Source organism: Frieseomelitta varia, unplaced genomic scaffold (assembly GCF_011392965.1).
Source record: "Frieseomelitta varia isolate USP_RPSP 00005682 unplaced genomic scaffold, Fvar_1.2 scaffold_870, whole genome shotgun sequence".
NCBI lineage: Eukaryota > Metazoa > Arthropoda > Insecta > Hymenoptera > Apidae > Frieseomelitta > Frieseomelitta varia.
The window spans coordinates 314,960-335,264 of NW_025110668.1; the positions used below are offsets into that span (position 1 = coordinate 314,960).

General features: G+C 36.6%; 3 protein-coding genes across 5 annotated transcripts; 2 read left to right on the top strand and 1 right to left on the bottom strand.

The window, feature by feature from the left end:
- Positions 1-258: 258 nt before the first annotated feature.
- Positions 259-1,906, top strand: LOC122536767 (the record flags this gene model as incomplete). Its single annotated transcript, XM_043669421.1, has 3 exons — positions 259-267; positions 707-784; positions 895-1,906. Coding segments are annotated over 3 exons (231 nt in total), but the record flags the coding sequence as incomplete, so codon positions are not given.
- On the bottom strand, positions 1,902-15,303 carry LOC122536764 (mothers against decapentaplegic homolog 3). Of its 2 annotated transcripts, XM_043669417.1 has the most exons (7): positions 14,889-15,303; positions 8,378-8,586; positions 7,919-8,148; positions 7,628-7,851; positions 7,210-7,523; positions 6,803-7,116; positions 1,902-6,763 (listed from the first exon to the last, which is right to left on the bottom strand). In XM_043669417.1, the coding sequence occupies exons 1-6, from the start codon at positions 15,086-15,088 to the stop codon at positions 6,848-6,850; spliced, it is 1,446 nt and encodes a 481-aa protein (XP_043525352.1). In that variant the 5' UTR covers positions 15,089-15,303; the 3' UTR covers positions 1,902-6,763; positions 6,803-6,847. The 2 variants fall into 2 exon arrangements, with proteins under 2 accessions (XP_043525352.1, XP_043525351.1); XM_043669416.1 differs by having other exon boundaries at positions 1,902-7,116.
- Positions 15,304-15,816: 513 nt separating this feature from the next.
- LOC122536762 (IWS1-like protein) lies at positions 15,817-19,671 on the top strand. Of its 2 annotated transcripts, XM_043669413.1 has the most exons (8): positions 15,817-16,166; positions 16,339-16,450; positions 16,534-18,186; positions 18,284-18,298; positions 18,430-18,790; positions 18,869-19,158; positions 19,230-19,341; positions 19,409-19,671. In XM_043669413.1, the coding sequence occupies exons 1-8, from the start codon at positions 16,154-16,156 to the stop codon at positions 19,529-19,531; spliced, it is 2,679 nt and encodes an 892-aa protein (XP_043525348.1). In that variant the 5' UTR covers positions 15,817-16,153; the 3' UTR covers positions 19,532-19,671. The 2 variants fall into 2 exon arrangements, with proteins under 2 accessions (XP_043525348.1, XP_043525349.1); XM_043669414.1 differs by lacking the exon at positions 18,284-18,298 and having other exon boundaries at positions 15,818-16,166.
- The last annotated feature ends 634 nt before the right edge of the window (positions 19,672-20,305 follow it).

The window sequence follows — 20,305 nt, forward strand, 5'->3', positions numbered from 1 at the left end:
GGAACGAAATATTTATGTTCCGAGAAGAGGTTTGTCTCTGGGAAGGGGGATGGCTGATCGGACGATAATCAGACAGTCGAGTAAAGACTTTTGGGAAGGAAATACCTCACGCCTCGAATTCTTCACCCTTTATTCATTACACTAACAAAACTCGATCCCTCATTATATAGTGCGTCAATGATGTAGAGCAACTTCAGTCACGGTTCTTGATAAGCTTAATAAAATGTTAATCATATTGTGGAGGTTAAACAGTGATATTTCAATAATGTGTGTAATAGTATTTTTTAAATTAAACGTATGCGTTGTCACTTATCAATGCAACCTTCACATCATTCACATACATTCTGCATTTATTGCGCATCTTTTGTGTTGGAAATTTAAAGAAATTTAAACAACGTATAGAAATTTATAATATATGACATGGAATAATTTTAAAAATTAATAAAATGGCTTTTAACGCAGTTTCACGGGTGATTTTGCAAATTGGCGTTATCACTCTTCTTCAGAGATCAAATACAAAAGGATCAATTTCAATCATGGCGAAAACATGGTTTACAGAAGTGCAGTTCAAATTGTTTGTAACTAATTTGAATATGATTCAATTTCGCATATACTTCGTTTATAAATTTCATATACGTGTCTTTTATTATATATATATAAATTATGTAACAAAATACATAATTTATTTATTCTATTGTTCTTTCAGAGTACGAAGCAAAGCCGTGGTTTAGAGATGTATCCGACTCCTGCCACCCTCTATGCTCTTAGATTATCATTACAACAGGTAAACATTTGATGCGTGAAGACAAGTGTTACATAATACGTAACACTTCTAGAAAAATCAAATCATTTCAATCTTGATCTTGTACGAAAGAAATTCACTCTTTGTTGTAGTCTACCGTCTCGTCCATGTTCCGTAAGAATGTGGTCGAACGCAACGTCACTAAATCAGCGTGTATCCTTGCAACTATTGGCCTATCTATGAGCATATTTTCAGTCAAGAAAATGCTGACATCGAAACACAATGCTCGTTTATAACACCGTTATTAAAATCAGCAGCAACGCATCATCCGAAAAAGAGGGAGAGAGAAAGAAAAAATGAGAAGGCAAGAGGAATATTTTATCGAATAAGCGAGAGTTTGTTATACCGAATATATATATTAGTATCATGCTCAAATTGAAATGTCCAATGTGTGTATCATGAATCCTTTCATGATTCATATCCTGTAAAGATTCAACTTTTTCTAATGAAGTATGTTAATTACATTAAACGTGCGAGTGATTTCACACATTACATATTTTAGACCTAAAAAAGAGCCAAAGTAGCAGAAAATAATTATAAAATGTACTAAAAATGCAATAATATGATTCTGCTTAAGCTGTAAAAGTAATTGTTTCATGTTTCGAAGCTCCTGACTTATTACATCAGTGTGCCATATAATTAAAATGTAAGGTTTCCCATATCACGATATTTGTAGAAAAATAAATGCGATTCGACAGTCTTTGAGGGATGGTCTGTGAGAGTTAATTTTTAAAATGTTTTGCAATATCAACTCAGCTGAAGTTTTAATGCGATTGTTGCTGCTACTTAGTCACGAACGTTGATGACTAAGTAATATAAGCACATTGTATACTTGTATCCCCACTTTTTCGTAGTCAAATGATACAAATTTTTCGCCACACAAAGTTGTTAATGAATATTTATTAATAGATTTATGTCTTCATGTTCCTTAATCCCAAGTTTATGTTCCTATAACTGCACTAAAAGTTAGGATATTCCTAGACACGTAAATAATTTAAACAAAATGTTACTTCGTACTTACAGATATATTAAACTTCGTAGCTTCTTCAACACCGTAATAGCTATAAAGTAATAAAAAAAGGCGACAGAAGCATGTTTATTAGACTTAATGTGTACATTTATTTATAATTATCATACAATCTCACACTCGACATTTCTTGTCTCATCTATACTCCCGCACTCGTTATTTCGAGCTCACAATTTTATCTTATAGTCTCATAAAAGATTCCCATGCACACCAGGAAAACATCGACAATAATAATCGTTATTAAATACATCGCACACAAAAAAATGTCACATCTTTCTAATATGTAAAAAAATATCTGATTTGTAAAAGTCATACGTTAGTCGATCCTTCCCTTTGTGTGCACGTGGGTATTAACACACAAAATATATAACCAACCATAAAATTAAAAATTCATAAAATCGTCGGACCGCTCGATTGTTCGGCAGGTCAAGACACTAAATATACTTAGAATTAAAAAAGAAAAAAAAACATAACAATGAGACGCGATTAACAATGGTAACAATTGGAAATTTGTGATAAAAAAAGCGATAGCGCAAATAATTCAACAATTTGTGCGCGTTTAAATCGCGATTACTGTAATTAATTGGTTCGACATTCTTATATTTACAAAAGAAACTTTGGCAATTGCTATACTTAGTATACTTTGGCGAATTAAACGCATTCAGTGGTCTGTCTCTTTGTTCGCCTCATATAGTCTGCGACAGAAAGATAGCACGCCTGGTTTCTTCAATTTGGACGTAGTGAATTAATTCATTTCAATTGTAATTATATATATATATATATATATACATACACATATAATTGTTTATTATTTATTACTTTATTTATTACGTAGCATAAAAAGTTAATGAAAAATGATTGCCTTTTAAATAGGAGGAAAAAACGAATATAATACATACATATAATGTATTTGAGCTCATTTCGCTTAAATACACATTTTTAATTTATATTGTATTGCATTTATATGTACATGTAAGAAATTACAGTATTCACAGGTGTGCTATCTTTTCGTCATAAAGTGTAGATTCATTTTGATCTTATGCTAACGTAAAACGAACGAATAGGAGATCGAGGACAACGAAGAAAGGCAAGAGTTCTTCGGTTCCTCTGTTTATGTTTTCTTAATTAGTACAGTAATGGCAGTTTGGCAAAGAGGCAAGTAATCGTTAAGTAATTCAAATTTTTTCTTATGCGAGACAGTACCAATTAGCACAAGTTCAAGGAGATTTGTATTTTGTACCAGTAAACAACTGTTTCTTATTTCTATAACTATTCGATTATTCGAGCTGCCCGACGATATCGTGTTCAACTTTCACAAGGTATACGATTTTTTTGTGACATGTAATAACTTTTTACGATAGTATCGATTTTTCCTCACGAATGAAGCATCAGATATGCATGTTTATTAGAAGCAGGAAATATCCTCATAAAAGAGAAACCAACGTATACGTGTCGTTATACAATTATAACACTATCTAAGAATCAATAAAACTATATCGCTTAAAAGCTTGCTTTTTTTGAACTATCTTTTTTCATAGCTATTGCCTAAACTCGTCCTCCCTTCGATATTCTTCTAATGGTTTGGTAAAGTAACACGATCGTTGGAACATGGTATTGATTCGGTAAAAATTTCTAATTGATAAATTCATGAATCGTCGTCGTCACGTTCGTATCCCTTAATCTAACGATGTGCAAAAGGTCGGTCTGTAAACAGTAAAAAAAAATAAAAAAAAATTGTTAGAAAAGAGACATGGGATATTAAAAAATTATCAGCTGCACAATACGAACAACAGACGTTGATCAATTCATGAAAAACATTATTTATAATGGATCAAGAATCACTCGCCTTTTCATAAAAGTGATTAAAAGCTTAGCGCATAATCCTTCTTCGTCGAAACGACTGTTTCCCTTTACTTGATATAATTTATACACTTTTATATTTTATAGAAATTAATAATTAAACCAGCTGTCCGCTACTTCAAAAGTAACGGCACTGGCAAAAAATATATAAAAAGGAACCGATTCCTCATAAGATTTCACATTCTTATTGAGATCTCATTTCTGTGCGTACAATTGGCCCCCATCGTACATAAAGACTCCATAGAAGTCGTATATAGATTATCTTTACAAATTTATTCCTTAAAAAAAGAAGAAAATGATAACTGAATCCATGCACTTAGCGCAAAAACTATCCGTACATGGATATTAATATATATCTCGTAATACAATAAAATACGTAACTTCGTTATTTCATTTTGTTCATATGTTCTACGTGAAAGACGTCGAAGATTTCAAAAATTGTATTCCCTTTTCGGTTCTGATAGTCTCGAATATGAAATATTCTATAAAATCTCCAATAAAATAGAAATTTTTTAATATACACGTTTCTAAAACAATTTGTAAATAAATAAATTTAAAATAGTATACAAACAAATATGATCAATATATCTAAAAGTATCTCACATTCAAGGCCAGACCATTATTTTCTTGCATTCTTTCTTCATGATAAGGTTTTCTTATGCTTACAAATTTTCATTCCATCGCTTTTTGTATCGCTCGAAAACTGTATGCGCTTTTCCTATGTATGTTCATTAACATCATATACAAGGTGTGATCAAGAAGTTCGGGGATTTGATTCGTCCAAAAAAGATCAATGAATCACAATAAAACAACTCAAAAACGGTTCGTACTAAATTAATTGGAATACAGCGATGTGGTGTTAATCAGCGGGACAAAAGAGAAACTAAAAAGAAATTGTACAAGATCTTCTCAACATAACTGTGCATAGAAAAGCACGGCTGTTACATTATGACAATGTAAGGCTACATACAACACTTCTTATCTAAGAACATTTGGTCCAAAATTTATTTCCGCTCAACTTGTCTTCAACAAACTTTTTCCTTTTGCCCTACCTTAAGCAGGAGGAAGAAATCATTGACAAATTAACGAATAAATTAAATTCAATTCCAGTTTTAATATATCAGATGACTTTTAAAAACTGGAAGAGAAGATTCCAATGGGAATTATTTCAACGATTAACAATAAAATATTTATGGACAAAATCGCCGAACTTTCTAATCATACCTTGTAAAATTTCAGAAGATCGTGCATCTACATATATTAACTGACTAAAGACACTGTTTTCGCTAGGTATTGTGGATGAGCAAGATCTATATGCGATCAGAGTGACGCTAGCAACGGATGTGCGCATATGTTTGAAAAGAATTTCTCTCGCGCAAAAGATCTCGCCTCGTATTATGCTCAAGTTGCTGCTCCGTAAGACGAGAGTGTGCAAACTATAGGCGGAGAGGTATCTGTATAACGACGCATCGAAGCAGCACGATGTGTGACAAAAATCTGCGGCTGCTCAAACTGGATGGTCCCGAGCGGCTTGTAGGCTACCAAATTTTGATGCCCGCGCTTATAAACAAGGCGCTTATAAAGACTCGCGTCATTAGTTGCAGCCAATGCAATTCAGGCCTTTTTTTCATAAGAAAATATCATTTCCGTCATTAAAAAAAAGAAGAAGTATCATTCACGATCATATACAATGAACCAAACATTTCTGCAATGATTTTCAACTAACAAGTGGTTCGCTACACTGAACACCAAAATGTGCACTTTAACGTCTGCTATGTGGCGCATAAAGTTTTAGACGCTCGATAGTAAATATACGTATATAATCTTCTGATTCTCCATACGATATCAAGTAAATATTTCTGTCTACCACAGACTTCATGCGCTCAATACTTCTATCAACGTAAATATTGCGCTTATTCTCGATAAGAATATCAATTATTCAAGGTGACATCTTAATATACAATAATAACATTTTCAATTTCGAGCCAAAAATGTGTGTTAAAACGTTGTTCGCGTTACGAATAATTCCTCTAAACTGACTAACCGTTCGTAAAACCTTCGAATACGTAGAAACATAACTGTCCGTCCTGATGCGATCCATTGTGAGAATATTTGAATATTCTTGTCCATCCGAGGATGTAGTAACGTTAACGAAACGTGTAAATAGTTATGTACATATTGAACACTGTAATCATTCCGTATCGTTATCGTATAAGAGAAATAGACTTTAGGTGTCTTTTTTAACGCTTTATTCGTAGGAAAAACACTGACAAAGATTCCGAATAGACCAGTGCTGTTAGAAACTTTTCAATGGGTATACAAATTTACACCCGTTCTATAGAAATTCTTCTCACCAGACTATAAACTGTGTGAATGTACATATTATGTATTTACCCTTGTAAGGGCTGACGTATACTGTACGACTGAAGTGCGTTGACTTAACAAGCGATAAAAATATGTAAAGACTGAGCTTTTCTTTTGACATGATATAGATATACATATGCACCTACATATGTATATGGATACGGACGTACGTGCATATGTATGCGTATATACACACATGCACACATAGAATCGCGCTTGTTTTCGCCCTATTAATTCAGTTAAAATCGGATTCGTAACCCTGGATCGTAAAGCACTATACCCACACGTTAGTGCAATGAGTGAATAATATCTACTTATTTTGTTATTTAGTATTCTCGATTGTAATGTCTCAGTTTATTAGAAAACTGATTTTCTGTACTGGTGATAATTGCGCGCCAACTGGTTTCATACGCACTTTTTTGCCCGCACATCGTCCTTTCCTTCTTTTCGTAGAATGAAACATAGCGATTTGAGCACTCAAGTGTTCTCACAGCTAACCATCGTCAGTTTTATTTTCATTCGTCCAATCGAACGTTCTTCTGGCACACCGAACACCGAAGTCGATCTCGTACTCCATGCACTTTTCAAATCAGGAGACACGTACACGCTTTGTAAAAATCGTAATAGTATCTTTTCCTTTTTGCACCGTTCATCGCCGTGATCCGTTGGAAAGAATTTGGATAAAAACAATCAATCGGCGATAAGAAAAACTAATTTGCACAACGCCGACGACGATGACAGCGCACGAGTCAGTTCTTGTTTTCCAAATCCATGAAGGAGAGAAAGATAAAACCTTACGACATCGAGGAACAGGGTAAACGCGGCGATCCCATCTGCGTGAGCACTCTGTCGAGCCACTGTAACGGACCATTTAAATGCAATTCGATCCAACAAGGAGTTGACGTTACAGTTTGACGACGGTACGCTGCTCCCCAACCCTTTACGAAACTCATTCTGATCGTACACATTCGAGTCAACTGGTACACTGCTTCGAATCCTTGCGAAACTGATTGCGACAACAATGCGGCAAATTCTTGGTTATTGAAGATCTTCAAATTACAACCTGAGGAAAGGATCAAATAAGAAAAGTTCCGTGAAAGCTTTAATTAAGATCAAAATAATACATGGAAAACAACGAATACACAACTATACCTACCGGGTGGTATTTTACAAACAGTGGCAGGGTGCCAGCCGTAACGTTGATTACAATTAGGACTTTGCACAAATATGCTCGAATCGGATAAGCATTCGGCGAACACCTCACCACCGATGTAGTATAATCTAGCTCCTTTCCCGATATGTCGTCTCGTTTGTTCAACAACGGTGTTACGATTGACGTTCGACAATAAGCCCAAACAGAAACGTTCGGAGTTACTAGGATCGGTGAATCCATCCACCGTTATGCTCGGTTGCGACGCGTGAAACGTCTCGCCTACTCTCGTATTCAATTCGTAGTAACTTATCGAACACCTTGTAAAAAAAAAAAGATAAAGATGAGAAAAATCAGACGTTGAAGAGTAATTTCAGCCGATCGTCCTGAACGAAGTTGGAGTAATTTGTGAACGACTACTCACCAAAATGCCGGCTCGCAATACATAACTGGTTGTGCGTCGACGGGACTGGGAGACAAGCGTGATAAAGACATGTTGTCGTTATGATCCATGTTGTCACCATCTTCGCTTATATATCCCGGAGGAGGGGTATCGGCAGGAGGATCCATGGATCCAGGAGCCGGATGGGGTGAACCCTGAACGCTTCCTAAACTCCCAACGCTAGCCGGACTCGTCGCCTGCATACTCTAGAAGAACATGAAGAAAGTTTCGTTTACTTGGAAACAAGAGAGATAATTTCCTTCGACAACCAACCTGTATTCCTTGATACGGATTATTCGGTGGTTGTTGCTGTTGTTGTTGTTGCTGCTGCTGCTGCTGTGGAGATTGCGGTATACTCTGTTGATTGTGGTGCTGATGATTTAAGGTCGCGTGAAAGTTTGTGTTCTCTGGCACGCTGACACTGAGCTCCTCGATAGAAGTGTTGTACAGGACGGACTCGTCCCCAGCTAAGTTGTGCCGTGGTACGAGAATGGCTGGCAAAACTGTAAAATTTCATACCGCTGGTAAAATCGCGCGATGCTTCATTTACGTCGTTCATAACGTTTCCGTCACCGTGATGAAAACTTTTTAGTATAGAAAGCTTACTTGTTGAAAACTCAATATTAAACCAAACGAGCATAATATGTGTACGTTATAATCTTCAAGTTACACATTGAAGAAGAAACGTAAACAGAGGATCCTGTCCCGAAATCTGTAATCTACTTTACGTACCTGGTGTTTGTATTCGTTGATAGTGGTACGGGTTGATGCAAACTTCGTCCCGTTTCTGCGTGAACGCGTACTCGCAATGCTCGATTGCCCTTAGCTCGTGGTGCGATTGCAGATCTGGCCAGCGCCAAAGTCGGCAGTAGATCACGTGCGGTAAACCTTTGCCGCGTACACCTTGAACACCGTTGTCGCCGACACCGCCTGGGCTAGGCCTTTCGGCCCAGAAACAAAAATAAAAGGAAGTCAATCGACCAGCTACCACTCGCTTCAGCCTTACCCTCTCGAGAACTTACAAACGATGGGCTTACGGATCGGATCGTTTTCGCGAATTATTCGCCGCAAATCGTATCACACGATCGTCAACCAGCTCCAAACTTTGCGCAAAATGGAGCGAATCGCACGTATTATCGATCACGTAACTTGATTTATCAGAAGCAGAATCGCGAATCGATGAAACGACACTTCATCAACGTTATCAAACGTTCATTGTCATTGACCGCGCCGCGAAGAAAGTGGTAGCATCATCCGAAATATCGGGGTTTAAGCTGGCCGCGAGAGCACGACGCTCGGCCGCGTCGTAAAACTCCCGCTTTAATGTATACATATACACTTCCACCAGCCAACTTCCTCTTGCTTCCTTTGCTCTCTCTTTTTCGCTCTAGACTCCTGTATTCGCGTCTGCCGCGCCGGAAGCGGTGGCGCCTTACCGACAAAAAGAAACTTCTGCTGCCTGTACATTCGGCGCAGTGTTTCTCTCTTGACGGGGGTAACTTGCCGAACGAATTGACCAGCGCGATCCCTCGATCGCCACGATCGTCGTCTTTTCTTTCGATCTCTGATGGGTCCCAGGGAGATACAAGAGGACCGGAAACGGAAGAACCCAACCAGCCAACAAATGAAGGAAACGAGATAAATGATCATCACGGAAGTAATTTACGCGCAATTTTACTCCATTCACGATTCTGTGCGATCCGTCGAACGAAATTTTTCAAAAGCTTGCGATTAATCCGTATGCCTCGTGATGTCTGGAGTTACATATTCATCGTTCAGTTTAACAAAAAAATCTCTCGTGTCTGTAATGAAACTTTGTTTCATCAATACAAATTTTAGCTTCAATTTTCGAATAAGTTAGTATTTCGTTGCAACGTGTAAGAATAGAATATTAATGAATAAAAATGGCTATCGGATCGTTTTGATTTTTGAATCTCTTCTTTCTGCTGTTTCATCTCCGTAATTTTCCCTCCTTCTCTTTCTCTTTCTCTCTCTCTCGCTCGCTTTCTCTGCTTATCTATCTGTTCGTTATGTACAGTCTACGTGCGTGTGACCCTCAATTGGAATCGCTCGACACTACTCTTCGTTACATAATAATTCAGAAACGCTCGCACGGAATTTATATGGTAGTTTCCTGCGCGATCTCGATCTCAATTTCAGGCCTGAATTCGCGCGTTAAGCATTATCCACCGGTCCCAGCCGAGCATATCCAGCGAACATCGAGGAAAGTGTTAGTTTCGGAAAATATAGTAAACGTGGCTTCGCGGATGGCAAATGCCAATGGAACGAAGCCTCGCGTTTCAACAACGATGACCTCACCATCGCCTCGACAACAAATAAACGAAACACTCGAACGAAACGCACTTCAATCGTTCGAAGCGATTTTTAAGATGAAACGCGGTTGCACGGAATGCGCGTTCTTTCTACATGCGTTTGCAACGTGATTTGCGTTCTTCGGAAAATACAAATCATTCGGAACCCTGCGTGGCAGCTTGTGCTGGATAGATACGAAAGTAGAAAAGTGAAATCACCGTAAACAATCTTCATGATTCGAGAGAGAGAGAGAGAGAGAGAGAGAGAGAGAACACGTATTCATTTTCTATGAAATCGCCAGTATACACAATCGGCCCCGTCTATTTTACCAAGTTGTTACGTAACGACAATGTATATATACGGACAACAATATCGTCGGTTCTCTGGTAATATCGAGTAACTCGAATGTTTCGACGATCCATCCGTAGTGACGCGCGCGCGCCTTTTATCGACCGTTTTGAAAGGTGGCGTATCACGGCTGCATCGAGACTCCTTGTCGATACGTCGATGAACCAATCCTTTGATCGACCGATAGCTACGCCGATTTATAAGATCTGTGGGACTGCTTCTCGAAAATTCTCGAATGAGAGAGTTGACAGAAGCAAGAGAGGCGATCGGATAGAAAGTAGGGATACGCTCAGGCGTGGACGAAACCGTGGCAGCAACCGTGATAGCAATTTTGTGGCGGTGGCAATTTCACATTTTCAATAACAGCGGCACACGCTCGCGGCTCGTTGCTTCGTTAAAAAAATAAAAGAGCGATGCGACGAGTCGTCGCGATTTCACAGCGGTGAACGACGCTACGCGACTCCGCAGGATTATATTTTTAATGATGCAATGCACACGAGGCGTGCGATTCCGCTGTTAGAAAAAATAAAAGTGCCCGAGTCGCCGTGTTACCGCTGCAAGATTTTTACCGCCGGATTCTTTACATTTTCAATACCTGGATCGTTCGCTCGTGTGCATTGCATTATTCAAAGTGTAATTCCATTAAATGATACAACACCGGCGCCGTGCTGAAATCACCGCGTTCGCAGAAACATCGCGTTCGTTCGTCTGCAATTGTCTGACGAAGACAAGTCGATCAGGCCGTGAACGAAAACGTGGGACAGTTTTCGAGAAACGCGAGATCGCGGCTAGACAAAATAGCAAAAATTGTTCATCGGTGAACAAGGAGAACGTGGCGATCCACACGGTCTCGTTCGTTCTGCAATTTCAGTCATCTTGCTGACGCACCGTTGCCTGCTCGAGGACAGAGAGTCGCGTTCGCCGTGAAATTCTTTCCACGTATGCATCAAACGAGAGGCGCGACTTAATCGGGTTTAATCGTCGATTGCACGGTCAACCAGACGGAGTGCGGGCTCCCACGTTTTTTAAAAGGAAGAAAGGAAAGAAAACAGACGGTACGTGAGCTGTGCACTTATTCGCGCTGGCTGTGCGGTATATAGGCCTCTTTCTTCTCTCATCTTTCCTCGATTTACGCACGCACGGGCTCACGCGAGCATGGAAGGACATCGGGACAGACAGAACAGATCCTGCGTGATCCACCATTTTTCTACCTTATGCCTTTTTAGGTATTCGAACAAAAACAAATTCATGACACACGGAGAATCGCCTCCCTTCCGAGAACGCCGACAGTACTCCGAAACGTTAAAGGTTTCGCTTAGCGAAAACAGAACAAACTGGCCGGCAGGCCAGCTTCTTGCGATATCTTGTCTCGATTATCAGACAAAATACGGCTTATCGTTTTCTCGAATTACTTCAAGTGCGCGATGGAACTAGTACGATCAACAAAATTTTGCTTACGGTGCAACGAAAGAAGATCGAGAAAAAATAAATGTTTTTGATAAATTGTATCATCTCGAACGGAGCTACTCCGATTCCATTTCTTGGGGCAACAACGATTACACAAGGATAACTAGAATGCTTCTAAAAACGAAACGCGTTTGCATGCTTGTTCACGAAACGATTTCCACTTTTCCACATATTTTCTATGCATTTCGAGAGCGAGTGTGCTTTATTTAAATCTCAGTTATGCCGCAAGGTCGCCGAAAAATTATCACGTCCCAGATATTCGCGGGTTTTACAAGTACGTTCGACGAACGTGATTCGACGCGAATCGAAACACGGTCGCAATACGAACTTACGTAATTCCTCCTATAAGTCGCGCTTTTCTTTCGACGAAAAAAAATCAGCTGCTGTGAAATCTGTGTCATTCATTTTCTACATAAATATCCCTCCGCTGTATCGATTGTGTTACGTAAACAATGATTAACCTAGGTACCGAGAAGGAGTATATTCTTAATAATGTGTGCGACTCCGTAATGTGAACGGGATGTTTCGATCTGGAAGAACGAAGCGGAACGGAGCGATACATCAAAAATAAAATTACGCTTCAAAAAAGAAACGAATAAAGATCTTGTTTTCTCAAACAGATGAGAAAGAAACAACGATGATACGTGAAATTCTGTTTCTTTTCTTTGTTTGAACGTGCGAGGTCGGATTAAACGGAATCCACGCTATAATTGAGCCGAATTATCGGGATGCGAACAAAAAATCGTAGATCGTAACAAGAATCAATAAACTATCATTGGCACGAATTCTAATTATGAACTACATTTATCATCCAACAATTTCAAACAAGTAGAATTCTACGGAGGAATGATTATCTATATAGATATGTCACAACATGAAAATTTATATCCGCATAAAAAAAACATGATATTGCAATGATATTTCATTGGCCAACCTACTGATCTACTATAGCTCTGCAGTCAGGACAAAAGCAAAAGAATATACCGGTAACATCGAGAAACAACTCGGCGTACAGGCGCAACAAGCAAGAATATAATTTTCTCGAATAGGAACTGCGCGTTGTAAGCGCGACCCGCGCGCGCAAATCGCGGCACGAAATCAAACATTAGTTAATGACTGAGTATTCTCCAGGTAGATGGTTATTTAATCAAGGCGCGACGTCGCTACGGAGAGTCAGATAACGGAGTGAAGTCGAATTTCCGGGCGCATATCGTGCAATCGTATCGTGTGCGATCGCGATCGATCGAAAAAGTGCGATGGAGAGAAAGAGAGATTCCCTGACGCGACGCGTTGCGTCGTCGGGAATCGGGAAACGTAATGCAAACCGATGCGAATCACCACCAAGCAAACGTGTTTCGTTCGAGTTACAAAAGGATCTGCCTTTCTCGATGACAGACTTTCCCTCTCTTCTCCGAATATCCTTGAACGCGCGACAACGTGGCTAGGATTACTATTAATAAAGTTGTTACGAGCTGCGCGTTCAGCTACAATCGATTTCGATATGCGATTTATGCACGCAGGCTATCTAGAATCAGCCTATCCTGGCGGGATTATCGATATTTATACAGTATCTAATACGTAATCCAATAAATGTTAACAGACAATAGATCAGAAGAAAATGATTATGTCAGAAAAGTATCGTAAGTATCGCGTTGTAATACAGTTCTAATTATCATTATCCATCATTAGCGGCAACTAATCTAATCCTGTCACGGTAAGCAATCTTCACTAAAATACATAATACGTGTTATTATTATATTTGAAGCAGATCTGCTTGCAGAAAACGAATATATCGGTACTGATGCATTGGTTATTAAACGAAAACTAAGATTATAGCGACAAAGGAAATTCTCGCGTAAAGGGAGGAATCCCGAACAACAACGTGACTCACACGTGAGTTTCATTCAGAGCGTACATTTTCAATCGGAACGGATGCTGCATGCGTTCTTCGTTGCTTATTTTGATTGAGAACAGAGAAGGGAAAGACTGCCGAAAAAATCCCATTTGCATTATTTATCGCAACGAGCAACGTTGCACATGGTTCGTCTACTCATTTGCTTGAGATCGTATCTTCGTTAATATTATTACATAACTACTACTAAGGCAACGATGTATAATCGGCACATACAATTATCGCACGGTCTATCGTATCGTATCATACCTACAAAAAATAAACAAATAAGTTACCGTGTATAATAACATAAGTAATATGTTAAATTGATTAAATACATGATAATTAATATATAATATCGTATACACGTAACGATTACTTGCGATCCATAAAGATATTAGAAATCTTCGACACACTTGGCTGAGAAAAATCTTTCTCAAATTTCTATTTGAAAAAAAAAACATTATAAGTGCTAAATGAATTCTCTAGTATATGAAAATGGAACGTATTCGTAGGTAAGCACTCGTGCAATTTTAGATCTGATAGTGGGAAAAGCGAATATCTCTGAAAGAATGACACGTGTTAGAATTTCAGCAACAACAAAAAATATTAGCAACCGATATAATATAATTGAAAACGGGAAAGTTTCTAAAATTTTGTTTACCTTAAAGTTTACAAATACCAAATACATGCCAAATTACATGAACTCGATTTTGAAGAAATTTAGAAGTTTAATCCTTCAAAGCTTAAAGCTTAACATTGTAAGGACCAATAAACGTCATACATCTGTGCGTATGCTAATCGCAATCGCAATTGAAATCATGATACTGCAGAAGAAACATAAATAGCATAATACAATTATAAAAGCGTATATGCGGATTGTTAAAATTCCGAATGATAAATCCATTAGAAAGATTAGATAATCATTTTTCGTTTATACTGGCAGTAAAAAGAAAAAAACTGTCAGTAGATATACGTTGTGACATTACACGTATGAATACATGATACGTAAATATGAACGGCAAAGCACACGCGAACGCTTTCTATTTCTCCGTGAGTTTCAATGCAGACGACACAAATAAATCCAATACTCGAAATCTTTGAGCTGACATCGTATGTATCATGAAATATATAAAAAATAAGTGAACAATAATAAAAAAGGAAATATAAATTCCATCGATTGTAATATTTATCTGCACGCAAAAGTATATAAAGTAAGCGTACCTCGGTATAGTAATGCACTTGGTGTTGCAACTTTGCGTAGTAATAGCCTTCTCGAGTTCGTCGAGGCCGGTGGACTTTTTTAACTTCTTAACTAGACTTTTAACAGCTTTCTCACTCCATTTGTCTTCTCCTTCCGCTTTTTTCCAACCCAACAATCGCTTAACGATAGGCGGGTTAAAGCTGGATAGCATCGAAGTCATGATTTGAGTTACAAGAATTGCGCGCGACCTGCATTGGGCTGTCTCGACGTGCTACGACACCAACGAATTTTCACCCGCGGTCTTAGCTATGTAATTCAAATAAGATTATCGGACGATTAACGTTTACCGTAAACTGCTCAAACTTGATGAATGCTAATTTCTCATACGGGCGGCGAAAACTTTGCCACGGCCGCCATATTGTTCTTTAAACACATTCGACGAAACTCGGTAATCTTCGGTCAACTTCGATCAATCCATGAAATATACATATAATAGAAAGAAATGTCGCGTTAAAATTTTATCAGATTTTATATTCGAATGATGTTTTCATTTATTTGAGATTGATCATAATTAAATTTCAATCTATAAATCAATCCTTACTAACTTTTGCAATAATATATATATATGTACATATATCTTCTTTAATAAAATTAATATATTTATTTATATACATATATTTAATGTAATAAAAATTACTCCTCGATGATAAACAACATTTTAATGATTTCATAATAAAATTATGTCAATGTATAATATGGAGTTGAAAAAAAAAAAAATGAATGACAGAAATATGGATCTAATTGGTCGTTTTAAATAGATTCAATACATTCTTAAATATAAGGACATTTATTGGTCGAAAGTATTTGCACACATTTGCAAAGAAATCGTGTAGCACAGAATGAAAGGAACTACCCTCTTTAGTCTTCTTCCAAATTCCTGATAGTATGTATAGAACGTTTCTAGGGATATTCTGTACTAGTAAGGTTATATTTAATTTAAGAAATATAGCGATTGGTTAATTCTCAATACCTAACCTGACAAAGTTAATCAAAAAGTCAAAACTAAATCACCAATCACGCGCATCTTAAATTTTCTTTGTTTCTTAAATTATTTTAATGTATTTCGTGAATATGTTTGACAACCCCGATTTATTGCTAAGAAAAAGAAGTTATTTTGTGATTTAGCAGGACCTTCATAAAAAAATACGTGTGTTATTGTTTTAGAAAAAAAATATTTAATAATAATTATTGAGAAAGTGTACATTTTTATTTGTATATAAGTGCAATGAATCGCAAAGGTAAGTTGAATTGCACAGATTTTTTTAAATATGATTGAAAGAAAAAGTTACTACTACATAAAAATTAAATGTAAATTATAGTTCATGTTACTGAAATTAAACCATTTTTCTAATGTGCGTATGATATTAGAAATATTGTATGTAGTCTTAATGTAGTGGTTATTTATTGCAGAAGAAAGAAGTGAATCCGAAGATGAATGTGAAAAGTCCAGAAGTCCATCAGTGAGTCCTCAAAGATCCAATAGAAGTAGATCTAAATCAAATTCTGTCAGTTGTTCTCCACGGTTAGAAAATCATACCTGTTTAAATAATTTAAAAATATATTACTCGTAGCATGCGATAATTGAAATTGAAAATTTTTCTTTAGGTCCAATCAGTCATCACCTGGACAACCGAGATCACCAGCTTCTGTGATTTCTAATGCTAATTCTAGAAAATCATATTCTAGATCACCTTCAAGATCGCCATCACGTTCGCCCTCGAGAAACCGTTCAACTTCACCAGCATCTGTTAAAAATGAAAGATCATCTAGATCTAGTTCAAAATCTGTTGAAAGAAGAAGTAATTCTAGATCATCTTCTAAATCTCCGTCACCAGAAATTGATGGGAAAGTTATTCAAAGTGAATCGCCACATTCAATACGTTCGGCAAAATCTCCGTCAAGATCAAGGAGTTCTTCTTTGGAAGAATCTAGGAAGAGTCTTGATTTAGCATCGCGGGAAAATTCACGCTCTAGATCCAGATCTAGATCTAAATCTAGATCCAGATCTAGATCAACGTCGACTAAACGTAGCAATCCGCTCTCTTCCCCAAAAGTGAATTCCCGTTCCTGTTCCAGATCACCTTCATTGTATAAAGCGCATTCGCAATCACCATCCTGTTCCCCTTCTGGGTCTCCGAAAGCAGCTATTAGATCTCGATCAAATTCCCCAAAATCACGATCGCCGTCAAATAGTCCGAATCGAAAGTCACGCAGTAGATCTATATCTTGTGAAAAGAAAACATCACCTTCTCCATCTTTGGAAGGGAAACATTCGCCATCGCCTGTTAGAAATTCTCGATCGCGCTCAAGATCAAAATCTCAATCGATAGATATATCAAGGAAAGATTCCCCTAATTCACACATCAGTACACGTTCGAAATCTCCTATAAGATCTCCAGAACGTAAATCTCATTCACGATCACGATCACGGTCCAAATCAGACTCTGGATCAAGAAAGCAATCACCTAGAGCATCTTTGAAAGGATCCGTATCTAGATCACCTTCAGCAGAACCCAATCAAGTATCACGTTCAAAGTCAAGGACACCATCAGGTTCGAGGCATGCATCTAGATCACGTTCGCGATCTGGTTCAAGAAAATCAATGTCAAGATCGAAATCAAGATCAAATTCAAGATCAGTGTCTGGATCACGTAAAGGATCACAATCTCCAGCTTCAAGGAAAAGTTCCCATTCTCGATCAAGATCTAATTCTAGGTCGACTAAATCTCGATCTCGTTCCAGTTCAAAAGCATCTATTTCTAGATCGCATTCTGGATCACGATCGAAATCGAGATCCCCATCAAAGTCAAAATCCCGCTCAAGGTCCGTTTCAGGTTCGCCATCAAGATCACATTCAAGATCGCGTTCACCATCACGTTCACGATCGAGATCAGTATCCGTTGCCAGATCTAGACACTCGTCCCGATCTAAATCAAGATCAAGATCTCGTTCAGCATCAAAGTCTAAAAGATCAAGAAGTCGAAGTGAAGATTCAGAAAGTGCTGTTAGAAAAAGAAATAGAGTTTTGTCCGACTCTGAGGAAGAAGAGGACGGTGTTAAAGCGACAAAAAAATTAAAACATGAAATAACAGATTCGGAAAATGAAGCAGATGATGAAGTAACGAAATTGAAAATTGAAAAAAATGAACAAGAGGAAGGTGAAGAAGAAGGGGAGAATAAACAATTTGAAGATAGTGTAGCCAACGAGCAACAAGAAAACGAAGACTCTGACGATGGAGTGATCGCAGATACAGGATTGTAAGTGAATTAAATTTTATATTTGAGAAATTAAATTGTATATAATTTTAATGAATATAAATTTAATGAATGTAAATTTTTTATGTATGTTTATCAGGAGTAGCAGATATATGTGAGTACCAACATGTAATAATAAATTAAAAATTATAATGATGGTTAATTTAAAAAGTATTTTAATTAAGAAATTTTTCACTTAATTATAATTTGAGATTAATGATTAATGATAAATGTACTAATTTTTAGAGATGATACATTGTCGGATTTCGATCGTATGTTAGCTCGTAAGAAAGAAGAACAATCACGAAGACGCAAGAGAAAGGATATTGATATAATTAATGATAATGACGATATCATAGCTCAATTATTATCTGATATGAAAACCGCATCAGAAGAAGATAGAAAATTAAATCAACAAAACAAACCAGCTACTAATAAAATTGCAATGTTGCCCAAAGTGTTATCACAACTTAAAAAACACGATCTTCAGTTAGCTTTCTTGGAGCATAATGTATTGTCAGTTTTAACAGATTGGTTGGCACCAATGCCTGATCGATCTTTGCCATCTTTAAAAATTCGGGATAGTCTTTTAAAACTTCTGTGGGAAGTAAGTTTATGCTTTAATCACTGATATATTTGTATTTATCTATAAAATAATTTAATATTTCAAAATCTATTGTTATAGTTTCCACGAATCGACCAAGCTTCTTTAAAACAGTCTGGTATCGGAAAAGCTGTAATGTATCTCTATAAACATCCTAAAGAAACAAAAGAAAATAAAGAACGAGCAGGGAAATTAATTAATGAATGGGCAAGACCTATCTTTAATTTGTCAGCAGATTTTAAAGCGTTGTCAAAAGAAGAAAGAATGCAAAGGGATTTAGAACAAACACCACAGAAGCGAAGAAAAACAGATGATGGTAGTTCTTCTCAAAAATCGCAAGATATTAATAAAGCCTTAAAAGGAGATGCTAAGTATGAATTTTTCAAACTCTCAATATGAAAATAATTAGTTTTATTTGGATAACAAAATCAATCCTTTTTAGATCATTGAGACCTGGGGATCCAGGTTGGGTTGGAAGAGCTAGAGTTCCTAGACCTTCTAATAAAGATTATGTTATAAGACCTGATTGGAAGTCTGATGTTGATATTAGCAGAGTAAGTATAATTCTTATATTTCATTATATTTAACGTTTTAAAATTTGTAAGTAATGTAATGTTACAGAGCACTAAGAAACAAATGAATAGATTTGAAAGGCACATGAAAAACTACATGGATAGCAAAAGAATAAAAGCAACTAGGAGAGCTGTAGATATATCTATTGAAGGCCGTAAAATGTCTTTGTAATGTTAATAATTTTTAGCTATTATAAAAAGATGTACGAGACACAACAGTGTTGTAACTTTACGACACAGGAATCAATAATTCAAATACGAAATATAACTTACAATTATAATCAAATTTGTGCTTAATAAAAATATTCGATACAAATTTTTGTACACGTTCATCACAGCATCAGCACATATTCTGATATATTTATTTATTAATTTATTTATTTAGCTTGATGAATGCTTTGCAAGATTAAGTAATATTGTATTCCCTTGTTAAAATTTAAGCAAAAGCAATGTCTGTTAAAAATACTATATTTTTAACTAAAGTATTTACTTAGTAAATCTCGATCACATTTTGTATGCGATATGAATGTAATCATAGAATCTGCCTTGAATTCTATTCTTCATGTTACGTAAAAAAAGTTCATAAATTAATTTGGCATAATATAAACTGTACGTAAATTGTATATATATATATATATATAATACTGGAATATATAATAATTATTAACTAATGGATTGAATAAACATTCATATTCAAAATTATACGTCAAATTTAATGTATATACTTTACATGTACATGTTCATGAATAATTTTGATAAAACTTTCCAATATAATTTGCGAGATCAAGTAACTGTTTGTTTCTATTGAATAAACTTTTCTAAACTTTTATACATTTTACATTAATTTAAGTACTATTTAAGATTCTTTATGTATTTTTCATACATTACTTTTATTTTATTATTTATATGATAACTTACTGCAATCTTAGTACTGCAGCAAAAATTG

Excerpts from the sequence above, each read along its gene's own strand:
- LOC122536762 (XM_043669413.1), top strand. Across the intron at positions 18,791-18,868 it reads TTTTAAAACTTCTGTGGGAA|TTTCCACGAATCGACCAAGC; the intron begins GTAAGTTTATGC and ends CTATTGTTATAG. Across the intron at positions 19,342-19,408 it reads CTGATGTTGATATTAGCAGA|AGCACTAAGAAACAAATGAA; the intron begins GTAAGTATAATT and ends GTAATGTTACAG.
- LOC122536764 (XM_043669417.1), bottom strand. The coding sequence starts at position 15,088 with ATGACTTCGATGCTATCCAGCTTTAACCCGCCTATCGTTAAGCGATTG. Across the intron at positions 8,587-14,888 it reads AAGTGCATTACTATACCGAG|GCCTAGCCCAGGCGGTGTCG; the intron begins GTACGCTTACTT and ends CTGGGCCGAAAG. Across the intron at positions 7,852-7,918 it reads ATCCGTATCAAGGAATACAG|AGTATGCAGGCGACGAGTCC; the intron begins GTTGGTTGTCGA and ends ATGTTCTTCTAG.